Raw genomic sequence first — 16,583 nt, 5'->3', positions numbered from 1 at the left:
TTTGTGGATCGGCGTGACATTCGCCAACCTCCAATCATCTGGGACCTCCCCAGTGAACCTGGACTGTTGGAAGATGATGGAGAGTGGCTTGGTGAGCTCTTCTGCCAGTTCCCTCATCACCCTTGGGTGGATCCCATCTGGTCCCATAGACTTGTGGGAATCCAAGTGGCTCAGTAGGTCACTAACTGTTTCCTTTTGGATTACAGGGGGGCTGTTCAGATTCTTATCTCTTTCTACAAGCTTCAGAGGCCAGCTGTCCTCAGGAGAACGACAGGTTTGTAACCATCCTCTGCTACCAAATATGTCATGGTTTGAGAGCCCCAAAATCCAATTCTCTAGTCCAAGCCCCCTCCCACATCTCAACCCAGGGTGAGATGGGTTTTCCAGACACCACACGAGACTCAAAATGGGGAACGGGATTATATATTACAATGACTGTACAAAATAAATACTACAATACATTATATACAATTTTAGCTATCTCTACCATGACATAGAAGTATTTACAATGGATCAAACCTCTTCTCCCCTCCAAATAAAAGTCCAGGAGGGAAGAAGGAAGGATCCTTTCCACTTTCAGAGTAGCATTCTCTTCAGAGTAGCAGTCTATCTCTCTCTCTCTTCCATGCAGCAGCTGTAACTGGATCTCTGCCAGTACACACGAGGGGGTATCCAAGCCCTCTCGGCCACTCGTCTCCAAGCGATGGTCTTATCTTCTGTGGGCAACATTCTCCTGGACAAGGTCGTTTCACCATGGTCATATCAACGAAGCTCAGGGGTCTTCATGATGGCCCGTATCTTCAGGGGAATCAAGCCCCTTTGCAGAGCTCCTGTGCTCTGCCTCAAGCAGTGGGGGGGCCAAGGTCACCCCCTCTGCATTCCTTCGGAGCTTTTCAGCTCCTTTCTGCAGTGCTGTAGCACTTCAAGACTCTTTCAAGTAAGAGTTCATCCTCCTCCTCTCTCTTGGAAGTCTCAGAGGGGTTTGGGGTTTTGTTTCAGTTCTTACCCCAACTTTCTCTCTCTCTCTGTAGAGCCTAATTCTCTCTCTGCTGCTGGCTCTCTCTCGGCTCTCTCTTCCAGGAGTTCTCTCTGTGTTGCTGCATGCCTGTTGTTGCTCCTTGGTCTTATCTCTTCTGACTCTCTACCACTTTCTCCGTCCACTGCTGTTCTGCCGCTGTTTTTCAGTATCTTCTGCTGCGGCTCACAGTGGAGAAACATCCCCCGGCTCAGCTACGGACACTTAGCCCAGTCTTACAGTGTTCCAAGTCCCTGCAGCCCCCAACCGGGGCTGGGGGGGGCCCTCAGCCCCCTGTGGGGCTGGGCGCCCCTTCTCCTTGTGGCCTCAGAACATGGCCACCTCTCTCAACAACTACAACTACCTTTCTCTTCCGGTCTGCTTGTGATATGTTTATATTTTGCAAAAGCGCTCATCGGCTCAAAACTTCAAGGGTCACCACCCCCTGGGGATTTACCATTTTATAACTTCAGGGGGAAAACTCTTTCCCCTCACCACACTGTCTTACTGTTGAAAATGGAGACAAAGAAGGTGTTAAATACCTCAGCCTTTTCCTCATCTTTGATAACAATATTCCTGTCCATGTCCAGTAAAGAATGGCGGTTTTCCTTGCCCCTCCTTTTGCTATTGATGTATCTGTAGAAGGACTTTTTGTTATCCTTCACAGAGGTGGCAAGATTCAGTTCAAGTTGCGTCTTTGTCTCTCTAATTTTCTTTCTACATGACCTAACTATATTCCTAATTTCTTCCTGAGTAGTCAGCCCTTTTTTCCATAATCGGTAGGCTCTCTTCTTTACCCTAATTTCTTTCAAAATCTCCCTGTTCAGCCATACTGGTCATCTTCCCCGCTGGCTCACCTTTCGGGACACTGGGACAGCCTGCTCCTGTGCTTTCAAAACTTGCTCCTTGAAGTACGTCCATCCCTCCTGGACTCCTTTTTTTTCAAGGGTTGTTTCCCAGGGTACCCTAAAAATACTCCCCCTCCCCAGCCATATTATGTCTTCTAATTACTTTTTCTCCCTGAAACATCGGAGAAAACCAGAATACGGAGAAGTAGCTCAGTTTCAGGAGACTCTGAACAGTTCCTTGAAACATCAGTAAAAGAAAGATTGCAGAAGTTCAGTTCACACTTAGAAGCAGCACTTCCAAAATCTTTTCAGGGAGCAAGAAGTAGAATTCTTCTAATTGCTTTTGCTAGTCTTTACACTCTTACTTTGAAGACCATTTTCCTTTCTAAAGCTTCCTTGAAAATTGTTTCTCCAGCCTTTTCTTTTAACTGAAAAATTTGATTGCAGCATATGATAATGTATTGATTATACATCATAAAGTTTAAAGCTAGCTTTATGAAACTTTGCTATTTCATTTGGGGAGAGTTCAGGTTTTTTTAATTGTTGAATGTATTCCAAATTACTTTGTTAAATACTGAGAGTGCTTAGGGGATGAAACATATGAGAAGACAGAATCAAACTAGTGGATATACTAGTATATATATATGTATATATATACTCCTTGTATCATGTATAATGATTCACACTTGTGCAAAGCCAGTGTGGTGCTATTAAAACACTGACAGTATCTAAGTGTTTAGTACAAGGTTTCATTTATACTGTGAAATAAATATTTGCTGGAGACCAGCCCCAGAACTAGCTCAATCTCACACTGGCAAAACAAAGTTAGATCAAAGACTGTTTTTCCTGCTTTGTCAAAAGCATTTAAACACCTCCCCTTCATTGAACTAACCTTGCAACATGCAATTTTACACAAATTCATCTAAAATATATTTGGCACATGAAATAGGAGTCTTCTTATGCTTCTACTTCAAAATTTCTGCTTGTGCAGTATTTTTACAACTTTGAAAAGTGTTTTTGCGGTAATGAAAAAAATTAGGTTTTACAGCAATAATTTAATTTCTTGTGTGTTTTTACAGCTTTCTTTTTTTTCACTGTGTTCTTTTTTTATGCAGTTTAAAAGATCTTATCCAAAGTGAAGATGTGAAACCCAAGCTTCAGTACATCATGACTAACCCCTCCTTTTCTATGGTAACATGTCAAAGTGAAGACAGTGGAATAACCTGGGAGACCAGCTCGAGCAGATGTTCTACTCCCTGGACCTCAGAAACTAGTACCACTTCTGATCTTTACAGTATGGAAAGTTCACCAGTAGGTTCTCCTCCAGGAAAAGTTATCTTTGTTATGGATGAAGGTAAAATTGTTCGGAAAAGGACACGAAAATCTTCAAACAGGGTGCCGATGGCTACAAGCCGGAAGGGAGGCCAGAGCAATAAAAAACGTGACTCATCTGGAATGCAGAGGCAAGAACCAAGAACTGTTCTAGGAGATCTGCAGGCCTCTGTGTTGAATGTTGAGCAGGTAGAAGTGCAAGACACAGATGAAGAAATGCTGGACAACAAAGGGGATCTAGAGAACATCACAGAAGAGCCGGTAAAACGTGCTCCTATAAGATCAATATTTAGGGAGAGCAGACTGAGAAAAGTTGGTCCGATCCTCGGAGGACCAGTACAAGCTAGAATCCAGCTGTTCAACTCAATTTTTGGAGGGAGTGGTCCACTCCCTGAAACATCGGAGAAAACCAGAATACGGAGAAGTAGCTCAGTTTCAGGAGACTCTGAACAGTTCCTTGAAACATCAGTAAAAGAAAGATTGCAGAAGTTCAGTTCACACTTAGAAGCAACACGTCCAAAATCTTTTCAGGGAGCAAGAAGTAGAATTCTCGAAACACCATCAGAGAGAAGAAGGAAGCAAAGAGAGCAACTCATAGGACACACAAATCAAAGCTTTTCTTCACCAACATCACCTCTTGAAAAACATCTTACTAAGAAAGATGAAGTTTCATCTGAAAATATTCAGCCTATTAAAATGAAAGAAGGAACTTTTCAACATGAGGAAAGAAAAGACAGACAATCTCTTCTGGAGAGTGCAAATCAGATACCAGGACATTCCCTGAAGTCCTTCCCTCCTAAAGAAGCCAGGAATCAGCTAAGTCATTCACCTGTGGCCAAAACATCAGTTACAGAGCCAACAATCTCCAGGTCATTAGAGTCTGATGAGAAACAAGTACCACTTCCCTCAGCTGAAAATACAGACCAATCCATGCTGACAGCATCAGGTCATCTGGATGAACCAAAAAAGCAGGAATTTCAGCCCAATTCTGCAGATAGAAATACTCAGCATATTTTGCCTACAGTATCCATGTCAGAACATCTTGAGAGGGAAGGACAGAAGCCTTACTTACCTAGTGCTCCATCAGCTAAATCCAAATATTCCACTCTAACTGAAACAGGACAGGAAGATACTATTCCTCAGTCATCAGAAACTGCACAGTCTGAGTCTGAAAATGTGCTTTTACCATATTCTGGAGGTGAAACAGAGAAGCAAGAAATTAAGTGTCCCTTATCAACAACTGCACTGTCAGAATCTGAGAGTTCGAGTCTAATGCATTCTGCTGAAAGAAAAGAGGGTCAAGAGACCCCTCTCTCAGAAACTCAAAATATTCATCTGGAGAACCAAACAAAGTCCGAACAAGACTTTTCCTCATCCCTTCAGGAAACAGATGAGCAGGCAATTAAACTAAATCCACCAATTCCAGAAAATATAGATTCTAAATATTTTGGCATTTCATATCCTGTTAATACAGGAACAGAAGAAACTCAGAAAAATTCAGCTATAGATAAAGCAGTAGATTTCGGTCAGTCTGATTTTTCCATTGAAAAAACCAAACCAGCAGAAAGTGCACAAATGGAGATGGAACACCTAGATTTCTCATATTCCAGCAAAGAAATTGGGGAACCAGAGACAACACAGATGGAGACAGAGCATCTAGACTTCTCTTCTTCCAAGGGAAAAATAAAGGAATTGGAGGGTGCACAGCTGGAGATGGAGCATCCAGACTTTTCTTTTTCCAGGGAAGAAATGGAGGAACCAGCAAGTGGACAGCTGGAGACAGAACATCCAGATTTCTTATATTCCAGGGGAGACACAGAGGAATCAGAGTGTGCAGTACTGGAAACAGAATATCCAGAATTGCTTTTTTCCACAAAAGAAGCAAAGAAATCAGGGAGTTCACAACTGGAGACAAAACATCAAGAATTTTTTTTCAAGGATGAATCAAAAAAATCAGAGAGTGCACAGCTGGAGATGGAGCATCTAGACTTTTCTTTTTCCAGGGAAGAAATGGAGAAACCAGCAAGCACACAGCTGGAGACAGAACATCCAGATTCATCATATTTCACAGAAGAAATGGAGGAATCAGAGAGTGCACAGTTACAGAGGGAACATCCAGACTCTTCTTTTTCCAGGGAAGAAATGGAGAAATTGGAGAGTGCACAACTGGAAACAGAGCACCCAGATTTATCATATTGCACAGAAGAAATGGTGGAATCAGAGAGTGCACAGCTCAACATGGGTGATCCAGACTCTTCTTTAACTGAGGAAGTAGTGGAGGAATCAGAAAGTACACAGCTGGAAATGGAACATCAGGAATTTTTAATTTCCAGGCAAGAAACAGAAAAACAAACATCTGATCACTTTGATCTGGAACAGCCAGAATCTTATTTCCCTGAAGAAGGAGAATATGAAGAAAAAGAAGAGCTTGCTCTGCTACCTTCAGATTTATCATGTTTGATGAAGGAAGTGGAGAAAGAAAACACTACAGCACTCCAGTTGGTACATGCAGATATAATTGATTCCACCGGAAGAGCTGAGAAAGAGCAAACTGAGTATCTGGAAACAGCACCTTCAGATTTACCATATCCCATGAATAAAACAAAGCAGAAAGAATTGTTGCAAGCAGATCCAGACAATTCTCTTGATGCATATTTTAGTGACAAAGGAAAACCACAGCCTGTACAGCAGGATTCTCAACATGGAGGTAAACTGGATTCCAGTGACAAGGGAGTGCAAGGAGAAACTACTCAGTTTCAGCCAGAGCATCCAATTTGGTCGTATCCCACTGGAAAAGAAGAACAACATAAAACCTCACAACTGAGGGCAGAACAGCCAGAAACAACATACTCTCCTGGCAAAAGAGAACAGCAACATAAAACCTCACAACTGAGGGCAGAACAGCCAGAAACAACATACTCTCCTGGCAAAACAGAACAGCATCAAGTATTACAACCAAAGATGGAACAATCAGATTCTTCTTACTCCCAGGGAGAAACAGCACAGGAAGCTGTACGAAGAAACTTAGAGGGTCCAGAGCCAACATGTTTCATTAGTGAAGCAGAGCAACATGAAAATGTAGAACTAGTTTCGGAAAACAGGGATTTCTCATTTATCGCTGGAAAAGTAATGCAAAAAGGATTGGAGTCAGGCTTTCTGGAGTCACATTTGACTGACACAGTAAAGCCCTGGGAAATGACACATATGGAGCAGGAACAGCCTTTTCCCTCCTTTTCCACTGCTAGTACTCAACAACAAGAAACACCACCACTGAATGTGTCTAAGCAAGACGTATCATGTTCTGTTGGCAGAATGGAAAAAAAAGATACAGTACAAAGACAGCTGAAACAGCAGGAAAGAGATGAACAGGAAGCTGTGCTAATGGAAACAGAGCATTCAGATTTGTCAGAAAATTGGGGTAAAGAGATGACACAGGTCATAGACCAAAGTAATTTGGCACAGCAAGAAATAGCTCAAGCAGGGCTAGTGCATCCATCTTTGCCGTATTCTTTCAGTAAACAAATGCAAGAAGAAATGCAAACAGAGCCAGCATATCCAGAACAAACATCTTATGTAAGTATAGAAACACAGGAGGAAACAATGCAACGAAAATCAGAACAACCATTTCTTTCCTGTTTTATTGGAAAAACAGAACAACAAGAAATAGTACATCCAGAGCTGGAACAAATGTTTTTGCCATCTTCCAGTGGAAAAGAAGCTCCAATGGAAATGGAAATGAGTTCAGAATATCCAGATTTGTCATATTCTTTTTATGAAACTGAAGGAGAAAAAAAATTGAAAAATCCAACCTTACCAGTTCATTCAAAGCATCAAGAAGCTGAAGCAGTAGTGATGGAACATCCAGATTTTTCATGTGACAGTGGTGAGCCAAAACCAGGCAGCACTGTAGAGCAGGAGTCAGGGCATCCAGAGCTCTCATACTCCAAGGGAGAAATACAGCAACAATCAGAACATCTGGATTCACCAGGAACCCTGGGCAAAGCAGCGCAAGATGCAAGTATGGAAGTAGAATCTCACTGCCCAAATCTCCTATGTTCTGATGTCCAAAGAAATCAGCAAGAAACTTCACAGCTGGATTCAAAATATTCAAGCAAAGAACAAGAAACTCAAAAGTTTGATTCTAAACATCAAGAATTGCCTAAAGTGGCCAAAAAAAGAGTTTCTCCAGCAACTGCACAAATAGAGTTGAAACATCCAGAAACTGCACCATGGGAAATGAAGCATCCTGATTTGTTACATTCCACTGATGAGACAAACCAGCAAGAAGCAGCACCATTGGATCAGAAACACAGAAAACTTTCTGTTGGCAGAGAAAAGCAGCAGCAAGCCACAAAGCAACAGTTAGAACAAGAAAAGTTATCACATACTCCTGGTAAAATGGAGCATTTCAAACATGGCCAAGAGGGCTTGGAACAACCAGATTTATCATTTTCCATCGATAGGCCAGATGATGAAATGATGCCACCAGAGACAGAGCACACTGAAGTGATATCTCCTCTGTACAACACGGAGGTGCAACGAAGAGTACGACAAGAAATTGATCAAATTTACCCCTTTGGAAATGCGGAACACAAAATGGTTCAGCCAGAAGTGGAAATTTCACATTTGTCCCCTTCTGAATGTTCAACAGAAACAAAAATGGCAGAACCAGGGCAGGGGCAGCCTGACTTGCTTTACTCTGTTTTCAAAGTAGAGGGGCTGCAAACACTACAGCTGAAATCTGAGCACCCTAGTCTACCATGTTCCATTGACAAAGTGCAGGAAATGATCCAGCCAGGGTTGGAAGAGCCAGGTGCATTGTATGATCATGACAAAACGGAGCAAATTCCACCTTCACAGCTGGAGCTGGGCCACCCAGACTTGGCATCCCTAGCAGCTGAAGTGGGACAAGAAGGGGTAGAGCACACAGCTGTGGAATGCCCTAATGAGGGACAGTCCGCCAGCAGAGCAGAGCATCCACAAGCTGCCAAAGAGAGACAGGGAACTCTGGATTCATCATCTCATAGTGGAAAAGTGGAGCAAAGAGAAATGGTGAAAACAGACCCAAATCATCCTGATTTATCATATTCCTTTGCTAAAGCAAAACCTCAAGAAACTACACAACTGGCATCAGGAAAACCAGTTCTATTATCCTGGCCTGGTAAAACAGAGCAAGGACAGACTGCTCAAGAGGAGAAGCCACACTTCTTGCATTCTTACAAAAAAGCTGCACAAGGTGAGAAAGTACAGACAGAATTGAGACATCTAGAGTTATCTCATTCTGTTAGTGAGATAGAACAAGAAACTTTAAATGCAAAATCAAACCATTCAGATTTATCTGCTGGCAGATTAGAAGACCATGAAATCATACAGCCAGAGGAAGAAATAATGGATTTATCATGTTCGATTGGTGGAACACAGCAAACTCAAATGGCTGAAGAGGATTTGGAGTATCCAGACTTATTACATTCCACTGACACAGAACAGCAAGAGAAGATTCAGCCAGAGCAGGAACAAATGGGTGATTTTTCATCATCTTTCAGCAAAGAAGAACAATGCGAAGATGCAGGAATGCAGGCAAAACACCCTGAGTTTCAGTGCTCTATGGAGAAAAGAGAAGGACAGCAAAATTCCCAAGCAAAATCAGAATATGCAGATTTGTCCTTCTCTGTTGGCACAGCAGAACCTCATAAAACAACACAGCCAGAGTTGAAAGAACAGAGTTTGTTGTATCCTTTTTTACAAACAAAACCATCACAGGCTGGCTTACCAGAGTCTGAACATTCAGATGTCTTGGATGACATGAGCAAAGTACTGTGCACAAATTTGTCCCCGTCTATTAGTGAGGGAAAACAAAGTGCACAGCTGGAGGTCAAGCAGGAGAGGAGAAGTTATACATTACATCCAGAGGAAACAGTACAACTAAAATTGGAACAACCAATGTTTTCAAGTCCTCATGTCACAGAAGAGGAATCAACTATATCCCCACTGGAAGGGGAATTTCCAGACTTCTATTCCTCTGATAAAACAGAAAAACAGGACACTGCACAAGCAGGATTCATACCTTCTGTTATTTCACATTACACCAGAAAATCACAGCAGTTGCAACCAGAAGAACCAAAGTCAAAACATCCAGATTTGTCATGCTCTCTTGGCAAAGCAGAGACTTGTGGAATGAAGCCACCAGATTCATGGTACTCCTACAGTGAGTCAGAGCAACCACAGACTGCCCAGCTGGAGCATCCAGAGATACCATATTTCATGGGTGAAATAAAGCAGAGGGATGGGGCCCAACCTGAACTACCATGTATTAATTTGCAGTACTCTGATGTTGAAACTCAACCAGAAGCACCTGCTGTATCATATACCTTTGTCAGGACTGAGGAGCAGGGAACTGCACAACCAGACTTCAAACTATCAGATTTAAATCCTACTGACAAAGCAGAAAAGTGTGAAATGGCCCTGCTGAGAGCAGGACATTCTGAGAAGCAAGACACTGGGGCTACTTCATCTCTAACTACTCAGCTGGAAACTGAACAACAAGATTTATCATTTTCCACTGAGGAAGCAAAGAGAAAAAAAAGTCAATCTTATTCATCTCTTACTGAAAAAACAGCGTCTGTACCTTTGGGTGCCTCACATGCTGTTTCTGAAACAAACAAAGAAGGAAGCCCTAAGTCCTCATCTGTAACTGGAGGCCTGTCACCCAAACATTTAGATTTGTCTTACTCTTGCTGTAAAGCAGAGCATTCAGAAACTGCCCAGCCTGAGTCAGGGTCCTTTTTTCCGAGAAAAGAGGCAGAGAATACAAAAAGTCTTCTACATTTGCCTGTGGCTGCAAAGTCAGAGGCTGAACATAAAATTTTACCTGAAGCAGAGAGAGAACCAACTCCACATTACTTCCACACAGCTACACAATTAGAATCTGAACAATCAAATTTATCACATTCTACAGATAGAGCAGAAACTCTAGAAAGTCAGGATTACTTGACTGTACCTTCAAAATTGGATTCTGAACCTTCAGTTTCATTTTATTCAGGTGATGAAACATGTCAGAAAGAAATTCTACCTTATTCAAAACCAGACTCTGAATATTTGGTTCCCACATGGTCCCTTGCTGAACAAGAGAAGCAAAGTATGGAGCCACTTATTGCTCAGCCTGTGCAATCAGAGTGTAAACATGTAATTCCACCACATGATGAAAAACAATTGCAAAAAATTCAGCACAGTTTGCCTGAAACAGCAAGCTTGAAGACAGTGCAGTTAGAGAGTATGTCTCCAGTGCACACAGAAGATCAAGACAACCCAGAATCTTGTTTGCTGGACACAAAATATTTGTCACCAGAGCAGCTAAGAAGCTCCCCTAAATTCACTGGTGAGCAAGATGAGCAAGAAATGCAACCTGATGTGCAGACAGTGCCAAGGTCAGTCAGAGTCGGCCACAGGTCTGCCACAGAGTCAGAGGTGACTGCTGTAGCAGACCAGCAAGCAGAGTCAGAGTCATTTGTACTTTTTCATATGTTACCTGGAAAGTCAGAACCTGTAAGGTCAGTATCAGTGGCTTTTACTGATGATGAAGAGAAACAAAATATTCCATCATCTGTTTTTGATGTAGCAGGCATGCCTAGAAAGCAATCTAACATAGTTTCATGTGTTTATACTGAAGGAGAGCACAGACGTGAATTGCAACAATGTTTTGAAGACCAAAAGCATACAACCTTGGAGCATCCGGAAGTTATTTCATCAGATCTTCTTTGTGAAACTGTGAAACACAAAAATCAGCATTATTCTGGTGAAAAGGACAGGCTTTCTTCAGCAGAGATGCAGTCTGCTGGCTCTAGTTCTGATGAAAAGCAGAACCCAGATATTCCATCTTTTGGGCTAGCTAGCTGGCTGGTAGAAGAGGTGAAAGCTTGCTCAATTAGTCTGCTAAGGGCTGGAGATGTAGACAGGCAAGGAATTCAATTGTCTCCAGATGAAGCTTCTGATTTTGGGTCAAAACAATTCCCAGCTGAAAGTTGCACAGAACTTACAGTTGATGAGACTATAGAGAAAAAGGGACATACATTTAGAGTTTCTGAATCAGTGTCAAATGAATTTTCTCACAGGAAGTCCTCAGACACTAGTCCTGGAACACAAAGGTATGATTTACCATCTCAGGTAGGAGATAATCAAGGTCCAGATAACATTATGGAGTATGAAACTAGTACTGTAAAACCTACAAAAGTGGAAGTAATGCAACATCTGGAGATAGGCAAAGTGTCTGAAGTGCCTGAACATTACCAGAGAGGAGAAGAGGAAGAAGTGGAACATGCAAGTGCTGCAGCAGACAGTCAGTGTGTTCTGGAGACTACTGAACAGAAAGATCTATTTAATATAATTTCAGAAGGTTATGAAATACTCAATATTCATGCTCCTACACATGTTTCTTCTGTTGATCAAGAAGAAAGTAAACAGATGCCAGATAAATTAGAATACTTGGAAACAAATCCTTCGTTTAAAAGAAAATTAGCTGATGATGACCACAGAGCCCTAGCTTCTGGAAGAACCACAAAGATTTCAGAAGGCTCAGTGTGTGGAAAGACTGCAAGAGATGAAATACCAGAATTGGTCAAAAAAGATAATGTTGAGGAAACCGGAGAAACACAACAAGAAAATCCCTTTTTGCCAGAGAACAGTAATTATGCAGTGTTGGATCCTAATAATGGTACAGCTGATATGGATTATTTTGAAAAATATACATTGATTGATGACAAATCCCCAATTAAGCCACATTTTGAAAGACCAATTTCATTGTCTCCTGTGACAGAAGATCCCAATGAACCTGTCGAAGAAGGCAAATCTTTTAAAGAAAGCACTGAGGTAGATACTTTGGAAGAGTTTTCCTTACTTGAGGATTTGGATGAAGTCTTTTATGGTACCATGAAAGGAGAAAGCAAAATGCAGTCCTATGCAGATGCATCAAAACCTTTACCTCTGCAGAAATCAATTGATTCTAGCAGTAAAAGCATTACAAACATAGAAGATGAACGGAAGTCACCAGGGACCCCACTCTTTGACTCAGAAGAAGGAGTGCTAGAACGATCTCTCTTGTTCCCTACCACTGTTGCTGCAATTAATCCAGAGCTTCTAGAGGAGCCACCTGCTCTATCATTTTTATACAAGGACCTCTATGCAGAAGCAGTAGGAGAAAAGACAAAAGATGAGGCTCCCTCTGATGAGGAAAGTGGTAATTCTAATGCATCTTTCCCTAGTAGGAATTCAGACACGGATGATGGAACTGGAATGTATTTTGAAAAATATATTCTTAAAGATGAAATTCCAAATAAGGCCATAGGGCCTCAAAAAGATCAGACACCAGAGGATGAGTCCTTCAGTGGAGGAATTTTGAGCTGGAATTCAGAGAACAAGCAGCAGGAGGGATCTGGTTACGTTCAATGTGTCAAAACTGAGGTTCTGCCAGAAATGGGTGTTGTGAAGAGAGACAAAATCCAGGTTGACAGTGACATTCAAGCAACAATTTGTAAACCAATGCATGCCATTCCTTTTGGAAGCAGAACAATCCTTTCAGGTGCAAGAACTGATACCGCAGAACAAAGAGAAGAAGAAAATGCACCTGTAGAAACAACTGAGGAGTTGCCAGAGCATTCAAGTCAACAAGCATATAGTCAACTAGTGGATTATCAGGGAGCTGCATATCAAGAAGCTGGTAATAAGCAGGAAGAACAGCACAATATAGCAGCAGTTGCTCAAATGGAAAAATACATTCCATTTGTTGAAGACAGTGTAGATGATCAGTATACTCAGGAACACCTTTCCTGTGTCCCCACCATTCAGCAAATAGAGAATCCAGACTTTCAAAGAGAGGAGCAGCACCCTGATATTTATGAAGATCTCGCTGAGTCAATGGACTATGATGTGATTACGCAAGAAGAACTTTTGCAAGATGAAATATCATCCCAATTTACACATGAGGAGCTATTATTTGAAGACAGGGACTCTTTTGAGCATGCTGTTGGTAGTTATGAATTTGTTAATGAGCCAGAACAAAGAACACTTGTTGAGCTTGAAGATTCAGGTTTTGTGGTGATGTACCCTGAAAAATCTGCAACAAACATTCCTCAAGTTGAGAGCCCTCAAAGAGAAATGAAGAAAGCACAAGTAGACACATATTGTTACCACTGCAAATGCCCAATATCTGCTATTGACAAGCTTTTTGGGGAGCACACAGACCATGAAGTCACAACACTAGATGATGCTTCAACCAAGGTGAAGGTAAGAATTAATTTGGGTAAGAAAAAGAGCTAAGGAGGTTAATTTCTCCAGTCCTCTTGTGTAGTCAAGGGGAGAGGCTTTAAAGAGCAGTCTAGAAGCTAAGTTGCAGTATCTGTGAAATAAGTATGGCCAGTCTTTGTGAACGAAGATTTGGGAAAGGTCTTTACCCTTCGAGCCTGCGCAGTGGACTTTTTAGGTGAGACACAGTGTGCGCTGAGCTGAGCCCACCCTTTAATCCTAAGGTTCATCTGCCGGGGCCGAGCGAGCTTGGACGGTGGCAGTGAGGTCCTCAGGATGTAGGTTTGTTTAGAGTGACCTTCTCTTAGATGGATGGCCTTACAGGGCTGACGAGCTCCATCTACCCGGGGGAGTTTCCCTGACTGGGAATTGAACCTGGGCTGCAGTGGTGAGAGTGCTGCATCCTAACCACTAGACTACCAGGGGTCCCCCTATGAAATAAAAACTATTCCTAAACACCTATCAGAGATCTTGAAGGGAGACTATCTTATTAAGGTATTTTCTAGAGTCCTAGGCTTGCTAAGCTGGTATTCTTATTTGTTCAGAAGCTTAAATAGCCTTGTTTATATGCAGCTCTTAAGAGAATTTCCAACTTTCAGCCTGTGTAAGTTTGTTCTGGTTTGGATATGTGAGGGAAGAAACGAAAAAAATGTTTTTTCTGTTAAAAGAAAACTCAACTAACGGGAGCTCACTTCACTTGTAAAGGTACAGAAGCCTCCATATGTGGACACCACTATCATCATAAAGTATTCCCTGTCCCACTTACATGTGTTGATTGCTTGGAGATGTTATTCAAAGTACACAGTTTACACTACATAGTTTTGCCGAAATGCAACTTATTTTCTGTTCAGTTCATCTTCATCTTCAAGATGGCCCTAAACTGGAAAAGGACGTTTTACAAGGGCACACAGTGACCGGACAAGGGGTAATGGCTTTGAACTGAAAAAAGCAGGTTTAGATCAGACATTAGGAAGAAATTCTTCACTGTGAGAGTGGTGAGACACAGAAACAGATTGTCCCAAGAAGCTGTAGCTGCCCAATCCCTAGAAGTGTTCAGGATCAGGTTAGATGGGGCTTTGAGCAACCTGGTCTAGTGGAAAGTGTCCCTGCCCATGGCGGAGGGGGGTTAAAGCTAGGTGGTCTTTAAGGCCCCTTCCAACCCAAACCATTCATTGACCTCTGGCCAATATTTTAGCTATAGCACAGGTAAGAGTTTATCAGGTCCTACTTCTTTGCATTATCTCTAACCTGTACCACTCCAAAAGACAGATAAAATGCCCTCCATTTCAGTAACCTCATCCTTTGCTATCAATACTAGTGAAAACGCTTTTTGTGGAAAAATTTTTGTGGAAATTGCAGTTCTGCTTGTGAAAACAGCACACACATGACATCTCACTTCTCCCATGTCAAACCTGTTCATGTACAAGTATACAGATGTTCCAGCTATTTACGCTCACTCCTCTGAGGGGTGAGGTCTCTTTCTTGGCACGTGCTCATCTGACAGAAATACAGATTTTGTGTCATTTCACTGAAATTCCAGAACGGCTTATATTGGTGGTATTTATGTTATCTTTATGTCAATTCATATGCATAAAAGAGAAATCAAAAGTAGGAGGAGTCCATGTGACAGTTTGAAATATCAAGGTTTACAAACTATCTCCATGGTATGCAGATGTATGATATCTGAACTACTTTTTGTGTATGGCCATTCATGCTTGACTTAGCAGTGATAGTTAGCCACTAGTAAGTAATAAAGTCACAGACCCCAGCCATCCCTCAAATGTACCTGCATTACGACAAGTCAAGTTGCAAGCTGCAAATAAACATCCCATTATATCACTCCCTGGCTCTGGAGCATGGATATGAAGCCAATATTAAATCTGCCCATAGCACAGGCTTAGCTTCACATGATTTCTAACCCTCAGGGCTTAGGTTACTCAGAGACTGCATTTGGATGTTTCTTGTTACTTTTGTATAATTACTGAGAAAACATTAAGATAGCAAAATGCTTGTAGCCTGAATTTTTTGTTGCATGAGAACTGTAAGATCATAGCCTCACAGTAAATGAAATGAGCTATGGATGGCATCTGTCAGATTTTATGGGTTATCTTGACAAACAGAAATTTGTCTCCAAATTTTGGTGATTAGCCCTAAATATTTATGAAGTAAGCTTTTAATTTTACTGTCCAATGTGACATTTACAATTAACGAAAAGTCAAAAATGTTTGTTTTCTACAGATCTAGCCGTAACATTTTGCCATAATAAGAAGCTGTTACAAAAGGAAGCTAACATTTCTTTTAGATTTATGCCATCTAATTAAAACTAAGCATTTTTACAAATTGTGAATTGCACCTGAGCAGATGGACAGCTTGCTTTCATAAAAGGCCAAGAAGGACTACGAAAAAGTTCTGAGTTGTCTCTGATGCCTGTTGTCCCTTGGACTGCGTTCGTTTCCACATCTAATTCAACCAGTGATTTTGATACATTCTTGTTCATAGGAAATATCTTTAAAATTCTAATTTAAAAAAAGAAAACATGATACTGCATAATTTATCACCCTCATAATTACTCTTGCTATATTCCTTTTAATGGGCTTCTTCCTGTGATCTCTCCAGGACCCTCATGAGAGTCTAAGTACCCTCACTCTCAGCAAGCTGCATTGAAATTCATTATGTTCAAAAACTTGTAGAGATACTCAGCATCTTGTTGAACCGAATTCCCTTTTTTTTTGTTTAAAAACAGTTTCTATGACTGTTCTAGTTGCTTTTTCTGTGCTTGCAGCCAGAGTGACACTTGAACTTATTTATCAGTTGTTCCAAGGAACAATTGTTCCACGGCTAAAGGAAAATATTCACCTAAAATAAGTTCTGTGTAAAAGCTTTGTAAAATAACCTGCCTAAGTTTCGATTTTAAATTTCAGAATCATTTAAGTGAATTGCTGATAGCACTGGAAGAAAAGTCAATAAAGATCGAGGAGTTTGTGAGTGATATTGAATTGCGATTTAACTCAGTTGAGGTAAGTCCAGTGTTTTATCACACTTTCTCTCCCTCTACTTCTAAGATATGTTTGCCTTATTTTATAGCATCATTGCTT

The 16,583-nt window shown here is 41.3% G+C and overlaps 1 protein-coding gene across 1 annotated transcript in view; it reads left to right on the top strand.

Moving 5' to 3' along the window:
* CMYA5 (cardiomyopathy associated 5) overlaps positions 1-16,583 on the top strand; it is a 53,383-nt gene that overhangs the window by 11,877 nt on the left and 24,923 nt on the right. The window contains exons 2-3 of the mRNA XM_027634575.1: positions 2,979-13,470; positions 16,410-16,505. Coding sequence (XP_027490376.1) covers positions 2,979-13,470; positions 16,410-16,505 — 10,588 coding nt within the window. The remainder of the gene's footprint in view (positions 1-2,978; positions 13,471-16,409; positions 16,506-16,583) is intronic.

The sequence above is a fragment of the Corapipo altera genome, unplaced genomic scaffold, assembly GCF_003945725.1.
Source record: "Corapipo altera isolate COAL_440 unplaced genomic scaffold, ASM394572v1 61411, whole genome shotgun sequence".
Lineage (NCBI taxonomy): Eukaryota > Metazoa > Chordata > Aves > Passeriformes > Pipridae > Corapipo > Corapipo altera.
This window is presented reverse-complemented; position numbering and strand designations above follow the sequence as displayed.